The following is a 16,805-nucleotide window of genomic DNA, read 5'->3' as shown; positions in this document are numbered from 1 at the left end:
GGAGAATACATAATTTATGGAATAAGTTACTATGGAGGTTTCCTCTGATTTTAAATATTTTTGAAATAATATTAAATTATATTTTAATCTTCGTACAAAAGAATTCTTTAATCTTATTATAGTTTATTAATTAATAATCCAGTAATTATATTTTTTTATGTATTTTATATTAATAATTTTGCAGTGTACCTAAAGATCCAGCACGCCGTGAGAAGTGGGTGGAAATTATTCGATTACTTAGAAAAAAGACAGACTGGCTGTCTACTAAATCTTCAGTCATTTGTTCGAAACACTTCCGGGATCAAAACAAGCTAAGACCAAATAGAGATGTTTGAGTATTGTATGCTAGGTATAATACAAAATATTGGAACAAAAAAGGTCTTTTTTATTTAATTAATTATGCTTACTTTTAGTCATATAATAAAAAAAACACATATTTAAATAATTTTAATTAGTTTATCTTATTACAAACTAACGTTAAAAAAACACTCTATTTTATTGCTTTTGTCGGGTAAAATTTGAAATGGTAGGCAACACTGACGTGCCAGCGCAGGTTTGTGTTTCTGTCGTTGTCTAATCGTAGCGGCAGCATTGTACTCGTGACTTGTGTAAGTGAGACAAATATATGTTTACTTTAAAATGTTTATTGGTTTCAAAGCTACGTCGTCGCGGTTTTAGAGTGGTTATGCTTTTTTGACGCGCGGTAATGAAGTTTGCTTCTCTATTTATATAACTCAATGAGTGGACATGTCAAAATGGCATACCTGTTCTTCCAAGTACTGGTTACGACTGGATTATTTTTTATTAAATATTTCTAAGAAAACTCAAGGATTTTAACAACGAAAGAATGAGCTTTTGGGAAGAAGTTTTGTAAAGTACTGTTTCTACGTTAAAAGATTTTTCGGAAACGTTTTTATGTCGTCGATTTCTATGATTGAAAATTATGTAAAAATAGTGACAAAATCAATGATTTTAAAATATATGGACGCGCCGTAGAAATCTCACAGTAGTAAGCAAAAAATATGTCAGTTGAAGTACTTTCGACTTTCGTAGTTTTAGTACTAAACATACTAAATTATCACGCGTCGCGTAAGGTCGTATGCAGCGTTACCCCCGAGACACTATACTCCTAGATCCCCAGGTCAGGACACTGAATCAAGATGGTTAATAATGTTATTTCTTGCCAATTATGGCAAAATAGTAGATAATATTATACTAAATGCAGTCGTATGCTTACTACGTTAAACAAGTTAATTGCTTAAAAAACAATGCCAAAATGCCCTCGTGTGTGAAAGTGTCGAACGATAATTGCTAAACTGTCTGTAAGTGACGTTTAAAATGTTGATATAGTATTATTATAATACAGTCGTTTCCCGTCCTATTGTTTTATGCGTCATAGAGAAAATGTAAGGCTGACAAGAGTAGAGATGTGAGGAGCGGTCCCTCTCCTGACCTCGTGTGAAATAAACCACTCTTGTGACACCTTAACATATAATCTGCATAGGCAACTCCCAAAAAACGTTGATGCATATAACGCAATGTGTCTAAGCCTTAAACCTCGCTAAATTACTATTAAAACACGTTGCTTTTCGCAATAGACAAAAGAATAATCTTTATTGTTCTTGAAATTTATTTGAAATATTACACATTGTTTCAATATAGATGGCGCCACTAAACACATTTGATAATTTTGTTACCATTATTCTAATACTCCCACTTAACAAAATAAATGTGAATTTTTAAACAGAATACATAGATATTGTTTTATTTAACTTTAATTCCCAGCATGTGCATGAACTTATAATGCTTAGTTGACAAAAGACCCTTGGTTAACAAGTCAGCGGGCATTTCCTGAGTTGAAATGTATTCAATATTAATTAATTTATTTTTAACTGCATCTCTAACATAATGATACCGAACATCAATATGTTTTGATCTAGCATGTGCCTGATGACTTGTTGCTAATTTTAATGCACTTTGATTATCACAATTCAATTTAATTACACATTTTTTACCAGTAAGTTCATACATAAGATTTCTGAAATAAACAGCTTCTCTAGATGCCTCTGAGAGAGCAACATATTCTGCCTCAGTACTGGATAAGGAGACAGTCTTTTGTTTTTTACTTTGCCAGGAAATCACAGAACCACCCATTACAAAACAGAACCCAGTATATGACTTACGATCCAGACTATCACTAGCCCAGTCTGCATCAACAAAACCTGTCAGCTCTACATTTTCCTTACAATATGTTAAACAATAGTGTTTTGTCTTTTGTAAATAATTTAATATTCGTTTAGCATAACTAAAATGAGTTTCATTATAACTGTTATTGAACTGGCTGAGATAACTAAGGGAATACGACAAGTCTGGTCTAGTCAAAACTGCCAAATACATAAGGCTTCCAATTAGCTTTTGATATGGAATGTTTACTACACAATTTTCAGCCTTTTCTATGTTCAACTTGCTCTCAATGGGGGTATCTAAAGTTTTACAATTGGACATATCAAACCTTAATAATAATTGCTCTATATATTCCTGCTGATCTATAGTTATAGTCTTACATTCTTTGTTTACACTAATTCGCATGCCTAAGTAACGTCTAACAGGACCTAAATCTTTTAATTTAAATTGAGAACTTAATACATTTTTTAATTTTTCTGTTTCTGCAATACTATTAGAAAAAATTAAGAAATCTTCAACATATATAGCTACAATAATCTTGACATTCTCATAAAAAAATGTAAACAAGCATGGTTTAAATTTACTTATTTTAAAACCAAAGTTCAGCAAACAATTTTTCACTTTTTCATACCAGACTAAAGCAGACTGTTTCAGTCCGTATATAGCTCTTTTTAATTTCAAGACCTTTCTAATTTGCTCATTTACAAAACCTTCTGGAATTGACATGTAAATATTTTCTTTTAAATTTCCATTTAAAAAAGCTGTTGTCACATCTAGATGTGTTATGTCCATATCCCACTGTACACTCAGAGCAAATAACATTCTCAGCGTAGAATGTTTTATGACAGGAGAAAAAGTGTTCTCATAATCAATACCACGTCGTTGTGTAAAACCTTTAGCCACGAGTCGGGCACGATACCGCACTTTATCATTCACATCTAGTTTTTTATTTAACACCCACTTGTTTTGCACAATTAATCCATTACTTGGTATATCAACAATTTCCCACGCATCGTTATCCTCGAACGACTGAGCTCCTCTCGCATGGCCTGTCTCCACTGATCAGCTTCTGGTCCATTCAGCGCTTCTGAGAAATCTATTTGTTCGACATCTGGATTGGAATTAGAAATACAGATATTACCAAACCCAAAACGTTCCGGAGGTTTTCGTGTTCTCTTCTCCTGTTCTGGTAATTCTGGAATTGGTTGCAACTCACTGATTGAGATATCTGTCTCTATGTTTGTGATGCTTGTATCGTCATCATTTTCACTAGCCGGATAAGTATATACAGATGTATTTGAATTTTGAAGAGATTCATCCATTGAAGACTTCCCCACTGAATCTCTGCCATCTTCGTTTGTTGCCGGAGACTCATGCTCTTCAAATTCAACATCATCCTGTATCCATTCTGCTATGTTTTCTGCATTGATTTCCAATGATACTGTTTCTTCTTCTATCACTATTATATCTCTCATTATAGTTATAATATTTTATATGGGATCATATACACGATATCCCTTTACTGTTTTTGAAAATCCTACAAGAATCTGCATTTTAGCCTTCTTGTCCCATTTTAATCTTCTTTCCTTCGGTATGTGGACCATTACGGGGCTGCCAAATAGGCGTATATGACTTAAATCTGGTTTCTTTTTATACCACGCTTCATAGGGTGTTTTATTTCCCAAACTTGAAGTTACAGATCTATTTTTTAGGTATACTGCTGTATTAGCTGCTTCAGCCCAGAACTTTTTTTCTAATTTCGCATTAAAAAGTAAGCATCGCGCTTTCTCTATAATAGTTCTATTAGCCCGTTCACAAACACCATTTTGTTCAGGTGTGTATGCAGTTGTCTTCTGGTGTATAATTCCTTCTCTGAGTAAGTAATTCTCCATCTCACCACTACTAAATTCACCACCATTATCTGTGCGTAATATTTTTATTTTTGTTTTCTGACTATTTTCAGTAATTGCTTCAAAATTCTCAAATATCTTGAAGACTTCATTTTTATGTTTGTGGAAGTATATGAAGGTCATACCACTGTGATCATCAATGAACAAGACAAAATACCTAGCACCACCTATGGACTTCGTTTCCGTAGGACCACATACATCTGCATGTATTGTATGTAGTATTTCTGTACTTATTTTTACAACATGATGAAATGGTAACCTCATTTGTTTACCTTCGCAACAGGTCACACATTTCGCCATTGTCATATCACTGGTACCCGGGTAGGACAATTCATCTACAATGCCGTTCTTCATTTTATTTAAATCATCACTGTTAATATGCGCTAACCGCCTGTGCCAAAGATCTGCATTTGCTACAGCAGGTGCTGCCAGTATACAATCTGCTACTTTGATATTTAGCTTGTACACTCCATTTATTGACGATCCTGTGGCCACCAACACATTCTTAGTGTTACGTATGTAGCATTTGTTTTCACCAAAAACAACATTGTTTCCGTTCTTGATTAGTTCGCTCACTGACAACAGGTTTGTTGTTAAGCTCGGTATGAAAAGCACATCTTTAACCATGATATCGTAGTTGCAGTTAGTTATTATTTGTACATCTCCGGAACACAAAACTGGCACTTTCATATTATTCGCGACGGTTATCTCTGATAAATATGGCGTAAAATTTGCGTGTTTTATCCACTCTTTGTTGGCCGTCATATGTGCACTTGCGCCACTGTCAATGTACCATTCGTTTTTATTGTATTCTCCGTTCAAAAAAACTACACTAAAAGCATTTGATTGTTTGTTTTTTTGTAACACTGGACACTGGTTTCGATAATGACCCGTCTGTTTACATTTGTAACAAGTGATGGTCTTGTCACCTGTCACTTTTGAATTTTTCGATGACGTCGCGCCATTTTTAAATTTCTGCTTGTAGCTTTTATTTGCAGCAAATGCTGCGCCGCTGGAATCCACGTCATTCATTGAAACCTCCATATCAATCAACTTAGATTTTATTAAATCGGTGGTAATCTGCATTCCTGAGTGCTCCACCGCCATAATCATTAGCATGAATTTTTCTGGCAGACCTGCGAGAAGTAACGATCCGACCCATTCTTCTGTAATTGCAAATCCTGTGCCCTTCAATCTCTGAGCTGTTTCGACTACTTGCGTGACGTAAGAAGTCATGGAATCACAATTTTCCTGTCGTAACGAGATTAAATGTCTTAGTAGAGATATTTTACGAGAAAAGCCTGAGTCATCAAATATAGACCTCAGTTTAATCCATAACTCTAAAGTTGTTTTTGTTTCCTTAATATGCACGTACAATCCAGGGTCAATAGTTAAAACTAGTAAAAAGGGAAACACTTTGTTTACAGTCACTTTATTGAAATTTTTAACGTCTACCGGTTTCGGTACCTCCGTACCATCATCAGGACAGTTATAAAAAATACCTATAATAATATAATACCTATAATATAAAAAATAAGAGTAATTTTTTATAACTGTCCTGATGATGGTACGGAGGTACCGAAACCGGTAGACGTTAAAAATTTCAATAAAGTGACTGTAAACAAAGTGTTTCCCTTTTTATTATTTAAAATGTCAAGTCACAATGTGTTTGCTTCTTTTGAAAAAAAAAAAAAAAAAAAAAAAAAAAAAAAAAAAAAAAAAAAAAAGTTAAAACTAGCTTCGCCTTGGCTCTTGCGTCATCTGATGCTTTAGACTCTAAATTTTTATCTGGCTCCGACTTGATATAGTTTGCGAGATTGTCAAGCACCAACAGATTTTCGACCGCAAAACTCCACTGATCATAATTCTGACGTCCTGTCAGCTTCTCAATACTTTGAAAATAGTTTACAGCCATATTTCCACGAAAAGTCAACAATTTTCGACTGTTTTATACTAAATTTACACAGTAAAAACCGAAAAATATATGGATATTTGCCCATAACCTATTAAAACACGTTGCTTTTCGCAATAGACAAAAGAATAATCTTTATTGTTCTTGAAATTTATTTGAAATGTTACACATTGTTTCAATATAGATGGCGCCACTAAACACATTTGATAATTTTGTTACCATTATTCTAATAATTACAACAAACAATAACAATAAACAAATATGTAATGAAAATTTTGGCACCAATTAGGGTGGAGACATATTACGCTTTTTGGACAGATTACGCTATAAGTTCAATGCGTTTTATATAACTTCACATTGCCAACAAACCCATAAGATCCTGTCACATCTAAAAGATGATGTGTTATAAATGTAGTCGTGGCGTGATTTGCTAACCAAGCGATATATGAAAATTATGAAGGGGTCAGAAGATTTGCCGTAATTACGCGGCTGTCATCTGTCAAAGTGACAGCTCCCATACAAAGAAATGATATTCCGCGGCAGTCCCCCGATTAACCTGATCTCCTGCGTGGTGGGCCTGATCGAGAGAATCCAGCTTGACCTCTCCAACTGATCCCTAGATTCATACCAAACCCTCATACCTTTTTCCTTCCTAGAACTTGCTTTCCTTCCTTTCCTTAAAAATACCCTCCACACAGCATGCCCAAAGTTGACATAGGCCTCGAGGAAAATAATTTTCCTCGAGGCCTCTTGTGTGGGCTAAATGTAAAAAAAAATCATAACCTTTATTTATAATTATTTATTTTAAAAAAATAGTACAGATTACAATAAAATCATAAGCCGCTCATCTCACTAGGGAATTCCCGTGTCGAGATAATTATGTCGATAACTTTACAATTAAGTATGAAAAATATTTATTTTCAAATACATGTGTACATATTGTAATATTTGATATATAAAACTACAGAATTATTACAAACAAATCCTACAGTTATTAAAACAAAGAATATAGGAATACTGTAAGAAAAATTCCGGTTGAATTTGGGGCACAAACATTCTAAGGCAAGTGGATTTCCTGTGAATAACGCAGCGAGTCCACAGTACTTCAATGTAATAACAAAAAATACATTTTAATAACTTAAGTGGTGTCGAGTAAAAGGATTTGATATTCGATTGTATAATAGAGACAAATTGAAATAAATTTTGTAAAAAATCGCGTCGCCACAGAGCGTCATTCCTAATATGTGGTAATTGTATTTTATTTACATTACGGTTTCATAAATCAAATTTGTATTTATGAGAGAGAACTGCCTACCCCCTGCGCGATCTCAGCCGAAATGGGGAAAGGTACTGCGACACGCAAGGCCTGCGTTGGACAAACGAGAGTTGCTTGTTTGATTTTTATAGCAGTAATAATATTATGGTTTTTCTCCACCACGAGTAAGAATGGGTCGTTTTAAAAGTCGATTTCGTAAAAAGCTACATTAGGTATGTGGATAAATTTTTCTCCAGTATAGGTGCGTCAGTGCCTTGTTAAACTTGAATTGAATGAGAAGGAAAAGTTACAATGTGAACATGAATGAGGTTTTTGTCCAGTATGGGTAAGAGTGTCACTTTTAAATGACCCCTTTGAAAACCTGAATAGCTGCAGTAGGAATATGATTAAGGTTTTAGTCTAGTATGGGTGCAGAAGTGCACTGTTAGAGATGACATGCGTGAGCAGGAGAAGTTACAATAAGAACATGAATGAGGTTTTTCTCCGGTATGGGTGCGTAAGTGCACTATTAAGTACGATTTGTCTGAGCAGGAGTAGTTACAATGGACACATGAAAAAGGTTTTTCTCCAGTATGGGTGCGTAAGTGCCTAGTTAAACTTGATTTGAATGAACAGGAAAAGTTACAATGGGAACATGAATGAGGTTTTTGTACAGTATGGGTAAGAGTGTGCCTTTTTAAATTTCCCTTTTGAGAACATGAATAGTTGCAGAAAGTACATGAATAAAGTTTTAGGTTTAGCCCATTATGGGTGCGCAAGTGTCTCGTTAAATGTGATTTGTCTGAAAAAGAGTAGTTACAATGACAACATGAAAATGGTTTTTCTCCTGTATGGGTACGTAAGTGTACTGTTAAACGTGATTTGTCTGAACAAGAGTAGTTACAACGGGAACATGAATAAGGTTTTTCTCCACTATGGGTGCGTAAGTGCCGTGTTAATTCTGATGTGCGTGAGCAGGAATAGTTACAATGAGAACATGAATAAGGTTTTTTTCCTGGATGGGTGCGTAGGTGCACTGTTAAGTCTGACTTGCGTAAGCAAGAATAGTTACAATGGGAACATGAATAAAAGTTTTTTCGGATATGGGCAAGGATGTGAATTTTTAAAGAACCCGATTGAGAACATGAATAGCTGCAGTAAGAACATGAATACGGTTTTAGTCCCGTGTGGGTGCGTAAGTGCCTTGTTAAATGAGATTGTTCAGAGCAACAGTAGTTACAATAGGAACATGAATAAGGTTTTTCTCCAGTATGGGTGCGCAAATGCACTTTCAAACGTGATTTTTTTGAACAAGAGTAGTTACAATGGGAACACAAATGGGGCTTTTCTTCAAGATGCATTATTATATCTGAAAAAATGGAAAATGCTCAATAAGTTGGTATCTATAATGAAATAAGAAAGTTCTTGAAACGTATTCGCATTAACAAAAAATAATTTCACCTGCTGTTCTTTCAGAGTGTTCTAAGCATTCCTTTTTAATATCTGGCAGGTCTATATTTATTTCCGAATAAGGAATCGCCCCTCCATTTTCTTTATGCGGTCCTGGATCTGCCTTGATGGGTACAGTCTCTACATAAATGCCACCTATAACAACATTACATTGATAATACTATTGATATACATTGATAGCTTTTATAACATTAAAAATTCGTCGTGGATCGGTGCTATTTACATGATTGTTGTTTGTATTTATTATTGGATTGAATCATATTTTTCACAAAGAACTTGCAGTAGCGGATTGGTTTATTTTATCGACATATTTTCTAAACAAATCATTAAAGGGGCGATATTTATTTTCCAAAGGGAAATAGACGTAAAAAACTACAGTTAAATTAAGTAACTGCGACATGAAAATGTATATAACAAGATTGGTTTTAGAAAAAAAAAATAATCGGGCCGCTCGCAAGCTTGTGACATAGACCGAAGTCCAGTTGGAGTCCGTAAGGTCTCTCTACAATCTCTTTTACTTTTCACTAGGTATATAAAAATATTTTTTGGTAAATCTAAGTTAACGTCGTCGCACTTATGTTTGTACATACAAGTCGAAAAATGTTGTTTTTTAACAGTAAAAATATAGTAATCAGTAGTGAATGGTAGAAATAGTCGGGTACGTCTGAAGAAAGACTTAACGCATTATCTATGCAATGGAATGATATACGAAGTCGAATTAATGTCGATATATTGAGTTGTTTTCTTTAAACAGTAAAAATATGGTGTACAGTACTAAAAGGAAATAATGTCGGAACGCACGAAAAAAACAGGTCGCGATCAAGTGAAACAAATAAAATGTGTGGTAAAAAAAGGCGTAAATATAAAAAGCGCTAATAAATAATCACATTTTACGTCATCAACACAGAAGTAACGCTGTAAATATTCCTGGATTATTTCCCTTGTATTCCGAATATTAGTTTAAAAACTAATTAGAATAATATTACAAACACATTATAAATAAATCATAGCAATACAAGTCAATACAAAATAGGCTTCTAATTACGTCACGACTTTTTATCCAATCACCGCTCTACCCCCTGTATGACCTAACCTTGTTAAATATATTTTCTACGAACCTTGGGTATCGATAATGAAAGCAGAAAAAATTAAAACGAATTCAAACCAAAAATGTTACCTGCAGCAGTCCCGGCAATACTTTTAGAGTGCTCCAAGCATTGCTTTTTAACATCTGGCAGGTCTATGTCTATTTCCGTATAAGGGATTATCCCTTCATCGTCTTCTTTGGGTCCTGGCTCTACCTTGATGGGTACAGTCTCCACTTTAATGCTACCTGGAATTAAAAAAAAACAATTTTTGGATTGTATTAAATTGTTTATCGAAACTTTTGCAGACAAGCTTGTTGAAGTTGCTTAACGGGTAAAGATTCCAATTTTCTAAAAAACAAAATATCGGAAATAAATCAAGGGAGTGATGTTATTTTCAGCGGGGATATAGGCGTTAAAAATACAATACAAATAGGGATGAAAAGTAATCGACCAACAAAGTTTTGACAGGGCGTGTGGATGTTTAAAATGACACTTGAACCAAAATGATTGGTTCCAAAAATTGGGTTTATAAAACATTTATAATACGGCATAGTACGTAATTTTTTTCTTAATTTACAGTTTCCTGTAAAGTAACGCAAAATTCAAAGGTAAAATCATAAGTACCGATGAACTACAAGAAGGGAAGTAGAAAACAAGCAACCGTCCTGACTGCGTCCATCTGGAAAACCTCTTTGATATACGCAATGCAACTTACTGGTTGGCTGAACACTCTCGGCAAACTGCAAACATTCCTTCTTCACATCCGGGAGGTGGATTTTAACATCGGTATACGTCATTTCACCTGACCCTTCTTCCTGCGACCATGGTTCAGTCTTTATGGAAACACTCTCTGTGTTGGGAAGATCCATGGTACTGCTGTGATAGGGTACTGTTGTGTGATGGTAATTGTTCTCAGCTGAAAATAAACAAGACCCGTAACAAAACCTCTCTCCACAAACATTTTATATAATGTTTATATGAAAATAAAACCTATGTCTTTATTATACCCATGTTTTCCATTCCAAGATATATTAATTACAAACCATTAACTAGGTTTATTTTAAATGAACAGAATGAATGAATTAACTAACAGATAGAAGGTTTCCAAAAAAATAAAAGTACAGATGTACTACTTCAAGAATTTTCAAATAAAATTAATAATGATCTTAACAAAAGAAAACATGTACCTACTCGTATTATTTATTGATAATTCAAAGGCTTTTTATACGATTGATCATAGTAAATTACTTAAAACTCTAGAAACCATTGGAATTACAGGAAACCTACATAAATTATTTGTACTTTCATAATAGAAAGATTCGTGTAAAAAATTTTGATCATTTTAGCAAAAAAAATATTGTTTTCGCAGGCCCTACTTTGTATATAATATATGTTACTGCAATGAAATTTATTTTTTCTCATGTAAAACATTACGTTTATGCTGACGACATTTCATTAGTTATTTCACATGAGGATTTATTAATAGCGAGTACTTTACTGCAAATTGACTTTGTCACTCTTCAAAAATGGTCACATGACGTAGGTTTAATAATCAATGCTAAAAAACGAAGCTTATGCACATCAGATCTCCTCATAATAACATCACCATAACTCCTAAAATTATTTCTCATGATTTTAATTGCATCCATTACTTAGTAATACAACCATGCTCATGTAAAAATATTGAACTTGTTTCAAAATACGTATATCTAGGCTTAACAATTGATTGTTATTTTAAATGGGATATACATATACAAAAAGTCTGCACACGGCTTAGAGCTAAAGTGAGCAAACTTTATAGATTGAAGATTTTTGTTCCACCAAATACTCTTAGAATAGTATACCTGTCATTGGCGGAATCCCTAATAAGATATGGAATAACTTCATGGAGACATTCAACAAAAACAAATCTTCTTTCAGTCCAAAATGTACAATATTCTTTGGTAAAATTATTATTAAACAAAACCAAATACGAACAAAGAAATGACGTACCAAAGTCATTACTATACAATTCTGTAAATTTATTATCTGTTCGTGCTTTATTGTGGCTTAAAATTGCGAGTCAGCATACATCTCAATCTGAACATAATAAAATAGTGACACATGTTCATAATACAAGACTAATTGCAAACGATGGACTTGTAGTTCCCAGATACCTGAATAAATACGGTCAAAGAACTCTAGAATACCTCGTTCCAATAATTTACAACATGTTACCAAACTCAATAAAAAAAGCTATGAATTGACTCACAGAAGGAAATGTATGTTAAAAAAATGGTTATACGAAAGAATTTTTTTGTACTAATGTAATTATGTGTATATTTTATGTACTTGTTAAAATTGTATATGTATTTAAAAAGTAATTGTTAAAAGAACCCGTTGGCAAACTGATATCAATCAGTTTAACGGGACTTAATTGTAAAAAAATGAATTTTTGAAAGTTAATAAATAAAAAAAAATTATAAAAGACTTATTCCCTATTGACTTTCATATTACAAACAAAATGTTGTAGATGATATTATAGACAGCCCCGGTTTTTAATTTATCGCCCTGGTGTAAGACCACCATTCAGAATTGAAACGTTGCTCCAAATGGCTTTAGCCGTATTTAGTGACTAGATCTGAATAGCCAGGTACTTCCCCACCTTCCTCTTTCCCTTCCCCACTTACCTTCAGCCTCACAACATCCCCCAATTGGGGATGCCATAGTCTCACTGGCTCCAGACGGAAGCAGTTGGGATTCTTGTGAGGTATTCACTATAAAAAAAAACTATAATGTCATTGCTTCTTTCTTTACTGTTATTTTATTTGTTATTTTTTTACTAAATTTACTCATCAAAATTTAATAATGCACTATATATATGTAAAAAAATAAAATAAAAACTTTGTATGTAAATGGCACTTGTGCCATAAATTTTAAATAAATAAATTAATAATAATTTCACATCCCAGTTCCTACACAAATTGTGATATCCCTTGTTTTGGTTCCTTTTCTAAAAGAACCTACCTTAAAAGAAATAAGAAAAATAATACGGATGTCACATGTACGGATGTGAGTAATAAGGTGTCATTTGTTTATAAATTCGAATTTTCGTTGTCGATGAGAGTGCTTGTTATTTCACTACTAGTAACAATAATCTCGTGAAAAATCCATTTAACAGTGCAGTGATTGAAAACAGAGTTCGTTTTGTGATTAATGGTGATCGTATAATGTTGTACACCTAAACTATTAGTGAAGCACGGAATGTTCAAGAGACCAGCAGGACTTGAAAAGAAACAAACATCATCAACAGGTAAAGGCTACTTTTCCATTCTCCTTGTTTTCCCTGTGATTATAACACGAAAGCTTGATCTTTTCTTTTCGTTTAAATACAGTCTATTTCAAATACCAATCGGGTTTTAAACACCCTGTTTACTTAAACTAGTTGTATTGCGTGTACTAACGTTGGTAATGTATCACTAAAGTTAAAGAAAATAATATTGGTTTATAAATTAAGGGTGAAAAACTAAACAAATTTGTTGATGAATATTTCTGACATTGAGTGTAAATACAAGTCAAAAAATATTGTAATAATGATTTTTACTAAATGGAATCACGTAAACTCTTTCACTCAGGTTCAAGATTAGATGAACTACATTACTAATCGCTTTGTTTTATTGTGTGACAGCGGCCGTAAGTCAACAATGACCAAACTCGTGTACTCTCGTCCGTCACGACACGTTGGTGTTGGGTAGCTCAATATGTTATAATACGAACGCTGCAAAAACTGATCAATCAAGTGTTAAGCGATATATTCTTACAATAAACCAGCACTAATTAAAGAATTTAGGTGTAGCTTGGTCAATATAACCAGAACCTACTTACTTAATGGTTAAGTGCAGCGGTAACTTCCACAGTGTTGAAGAAACGTGATGAAAAGAGGAGAAGCTCTTCAATTATAAAACACTTTGCTTTAAATGTGATGGTTTTTGAAGTAATCTCAGTGACATAAATTAACACAATTTTTGAGTTGTTTCCACTAAATTACTTTAGAAAGTCGAGGAAATATAATTACTGGTTACAAGAAAGCACAGGAGACGAAGACGCCCATAAATAAAGCACTCACAAGACGCCGAAAATTTACTGACTGACGTTAACATATAAATAAACCATTCTCTGGACGTTCATTTGACACAATTTGACATATGCTGTTACTTGGAGCCGGTTCCTTAGCTGTTCTGAAGTAACCGGTTCTTTTTGGAACTGGTTTCTTTTGTAATATTTTTTTTACAAATTAAGAAAAATTAGAAAATTTTCTAAAAAGCAATGACGTTACAATATATCTAAACTTGCCATTCTCTTACAAACTCACGATAAAATGTTAAAGTAATAAACACTCTTATATTACAAAATTCTTCATAGATAGACATTCAAAGAATACGTGAGTGTGAACGAAATCTAAGATGGCGGCCGGCGTTTTCGAATTTTCGTTGAACATAACTACATTTTATATAACGGGTGAGATAACCAGACAACAAGATACTCTTCCTTATTTTTACACTACAAAACGATCACGATAAATTGTTTGAGACGTCCTACTGCTATTAGGTTTTCTTTCTTTAGACTTATATGTTTCTACGTACTCTGTCTCACTTTCTCTAATTGCGCTGAAAATCTTCGGGAAACAATCGATATAATTTAAGTGTTTTTACGAATTAAATCTTCTCTTGGCTTTTACTAGTGTTTGCTGAGTTATGAACACATTTTCTCATCAAACTCGTGGGCATTTTGGCACTATTTTTTTGCAATTTTTATGCTTAGTGGCAGCATAAATAAACCACTCACGTGGCAGTTTAGTACTAAAACTACGAATCGAATCGAATTTAATACAATTGACTTGCTATTGGCTTGCCAACTTTAAAATTTCTACAGCGTGACTATATATATTGTAACGTCATTGTTACACACTAACAAAGTGTTTAAATTTTTAAGCCACTAGTTTTTTTTTCAGAATTTCTCTACCTGCCGTCCAGTTTTATTTTTCACTAACCTCTACTAAATACTAGCGTGGTATAAGCCAGATATTAACATTGAATAGTGGCTGATTTAATTGAAGTGGAAATGTCAAAATGACAGATCTCCGGAGCCGAAAAAAATAACTAGCTGATACCCGGCGTTGCTCTGAGACTTTTCTCTATTTTCTATAAATATATTATACATAATATAAACCTTCCAAAAGAAATTCTCTAACGGATAGTGAAATCCCTATCAAAATCCGTTGCGTAGTTTACAAGAACTAAGCGCACAAACAGACAGAGGTGGATAACGACTTTATTTTATACCATTTAAATACACTGATTATCAATAAAGATAAAGTAAAATAGAGAAAGTTAGTGGTGTTGTTATCTATGCCAGGTATACAAACACAAGTCGACGAACTCACTTTTTAAAACAAGCAAACTGTTTATCCGAAAACTAAAAACTGTTTTTGAGAGGTGATGGTCGCTTTCAAATGTTATTATTAGAAATAAACCTATTTTTTTAAATTCAAAATTTGATGGCAAACATGAAAAATGAAAATTAAAAAATGGTTCACCTTACGTTTTTTCGTCTAAACACTGAAAAAATGTATTTTAAACATTATTTTTACCTTGCTTTTGTTTCATACAATTTTTTCTCCAACTACTTTCGAAACCTTTAATTTCATAGAGGTGTACATTTTAACTGTGCTGTAGTTATTCTCAATATAAAGCTTGTCATTTTCTCTTTGTGCCGTTTAGTTCATGTGTCTAACTATAACAGCAAGGGAGACAAAACGATTTTTATGAGACCATAATATATGTTCCAAAAGCGAAAAAATTGCTTGCACAAATTTGGTAATAGCTGTTCGTTCCCAAAACCGTACAAATTGGCCTGCGAGGTTAGTAATAAATTACATAAGTGGTTCTTAGAGCTAGTTATAAAAAGTTTTTAAAACAAAACTATCCAACTTCATGGAGAATTCAATTCTAGTGTTTGAATACGGGAGTAGCGCCATTACATTTTTAATAAGGATAGGTGTAGAAATAAGATACAACACCTGAGTAACTAATAAGCTTACCTTAGTATGTTGTAAATGATATTTATTATATAAATTATAAAATATAAGAGAATATAAGCACAGTAGAAATAAACTTAATTGTAATAAATGTAGTTAATTTATACACGAGAGTAAACATATTTTCCTAGAGACGATTATAGAAAAGTGACTTTTTTTTTTTTTTTTTACAGTATTACCGCACAAGAGTCCCAACTGCTCCCGTCTGGAGCCAGTGAGACTATGGCATCCCCAATTGGGGTATGTTGTGAGGCTGAGGGTATTGGGGAGGGGAGGGAGATGGGGAAGAGGAAGGTGGGGAAGTACCTGGCTATTCAGATCTGGTCACCAAACACGGCTAAAGCCATTTCAAGCAACGTTTCAATTCTGAATGGTGGTCTTACACCAGGGCGATACTGAGAGTATCTTCCACTCTGGAACGTGCCGCAAATATACTATATATTATTTTTAATTAATTAATTGTGAAATAACACAAATTAATCAAATAAAATTTATTTGCGCACGCCGGGTTCGAACCCGCGACCTTCGGATCTGTAGTCAAAAGCGTATACCACTAGACCACGCCGGCCGTCAAATAATACATAGACTGATAACATAGAGGTGATAGTTATAAAAATGTAAGAGGTTATTAAAAATAAGAATTGTACAAAATAGAAGGCAATAATAAATCCAAACAAATAACACAGTAAAATTAATTTAAAATATAAAAACGTGTAATTTCTGTGAGAGTTGTTTATCGTGTGTTTGATTTGTAAGTTGAAAACATATTAATTTTTCTGTTTCATTTTATTGGTGAGAACACATTGAAATATGCCATGACAGGATTGTGTCTTGCAATAAACTAGATCCAATAAACGCGTGGTACTGTCACACTTATGATAACACTGCACCGATTTCGACTTCGTGTACA

At 33.5% G+C, this 16,805-nt stretch overlaps 1 protein-coding gene across 1 annotated transcript; it reads right to left on the bottom strand.

Moving 5' to 3' along the window:
• Positions 1-7,226: 7,226 nt before the first annotated feature.
• LOC149415132 (uncharacterized) lies at positions 7,227-10,661 on the bottom strand. Its single transcript, XM_089643290.1, has 4 exons — positions 10,535-10,661; positions 9,909-10,064; positions 8,723-8,866; positions 7,227-8,630 (listed from the first exon to the last, which is right to left on the bottom strand). The coding sequence occupies exons 1-4, from the start codon at positions 10,614-10,616 to the stop codon at positions 7,669-7,671; spliced, it is 1,344 nt and encodes a 447-aa protein (XP_089499416.1). The 5' UTR covers positions 10,617-10,661; the 3' UTR covers positions 7,227-7,668.
• Positions 10,662-16,805: the final 6,144 nt, after the last annotated feature.

This window comes from Hesperophylax consimilis, chromosome 19, assembly GCF_061612785.1.
Source record: "Hesperophylax consimilis isolate HC1 chromosome 19, BYU_Hcon_1.0, whole genome shotgun sequence".
Lineage (NCBI taxonomy): Eukaryota > Metazoa > Arthropoda > Insecta > Trichoptera > Limnephilidae > Hesperophylax > Hesperophylax consimilis.
Note: the sequence above shows the minus strand (reverse complement) of the source record. Positions and strands in the feature narration are given on the sequence as shown.